Source organism: Penaeus monodon, chromosome 31 (assembly GCF_015228065.2).
Source record: "Penaeus monodon isolate SGIC_2016 chromosome 31, NSTDA_Pmon_1, whole genome shotgun sequence".
Lineage (NCBI taxonomy): Eukaryota > Metazoa > Arthropoda > Malacostraca > Decapoda > Penaeidae > Penaeus > Penaeus monodon.
This window is the reverse complement of record NC_051416.1, coordinates 20,938,723-20,939,949: the sequence shown is the minus strand read 5'-3', so window position 1 is coordinate 20,939,949 and position 1,227 is coordinate 20,938,723. Positions and strand designations below refer to the sequence as shown.

General features: G+C 37.0%; 1 protein-coding gene across 1 annotated transcript in view; it reads left to right on the top strand.

The window, feature by feature from the left end:
• LOC119593080 overlaps nucleotides 1-1,227 on the top strand; it is a 15,867-nt gene that overhangs the window by 11,283 nt on the left and 3,357 nt on the right. The window contains exons 2-4 of the mRNA XM_037942003.1: nucleotides 150-237; nucleotides 567-652; nucleotides 1,009-1,102. Coding sequence (XP_037797931.1) covers nucleotides 171-237; nucleotides 567-652; nucleotides 1,009-1,102 — 247 coding nt within the window. The 5' untranslated portion in view covers nucleotides 150-170. The remainder of the gene's footprint in view (nucleotides 1-149; nucleotides 238-566; nucleotides 653-1,008; nucleotides 1,103-1,227) is intronic.

Genomic DNA, 1,227 nt, shown 5'->3' with positions numbered 1-1,227 from the left:
CTCATTTAAATTCAGTTCAAAAAGAGAGGCAAAACACAAAATGCAAGACTTGAAAATGAAAATTAAAGAAACCAGATGTAACAATCTCTTCCCAATTAACATTTACACTTACCTATCTATTAACCAAAACATTAATACTGTATTAATAGGAAAGGACGATAAAACTCACGATGATCTGCACCTTGGTGTTCGTTCTCGTCGCCTCCACCTTCGGGATGTCGGCTGCTGTCGGCTCGGGTATGTTTTGAGGACTAAACAGTCACCCAGAAATTTAGAGTTTTTACTGGTGTAAAGAGTCTGTGTCATGTATAGTTGGACTATTTTCTCCTAAGTGGGGATTATCAATTATGGGTTGTTTGGGACTATAAATTTGGATCAATGGAACTATAATGGAACTATTCACATACTACTTACTATAACTTGGACCCTTTGCTCATATATTTGAATATTTGATCATGATTTTTTTTTTCGGACGTGCCATAAATTTAGAATCTTTACTCACTTATAGTAACCACAGAAAGTATTAAAAGAATGTAGAAGTTCAATCAGTTTCGTATTCTGGGCAGACGGCGGGTCCGAAGTAGTGGTTGCAAGGATGGACGGTCTCGGCACCAGCTCGATCCAGGCAGAGAACCTCCCCGAGATGGCCCAGGTGGGAGGCTGTCTTCGTTGTGTGCTTTTCTCACTAATTTCCTCATTTCATACTAACTGAATTCTTTAAAAAAATGTATCAGAACTATATCGTAGGATATTGGGTACCTTCGCTTCGCTTATACCCTTTGTAGTGTATTTTGATTTCATTTTCTCCTTTTATACTATGTGAATTCTTCAAAATAAACTGTGTAAATAATGTGTCATCTTATCATAGAATATTGGGTCCTACGTTTAAGATTTTAGAGAGATACTCTTACAGTGTAAGACAAATCTGATTTTTGCTTTGCTTTGTTTTATATTTCTTTTAATTTTTACGCTTCTGCATAAAATTACGTGAATGCGTTTGTTCCGTAGATGAGTGTGTGTTTAAGGGTGAAACTTCTGCAGTGGTCAATGCCTTCCTTCGTTCTTACTTACGCCAGCAACTCGACACAGGATCTCGCTCTAGGTAGTTTATTTTTCAATAAATTAGTCTTTATATTTATCAGTATTTCCTCATACCGACAACAGAATGCCAAACCTAATGTGCCAAGAAACATAGGGGTTGTTTTAACAGTAAGTCCAGAGGCTCAA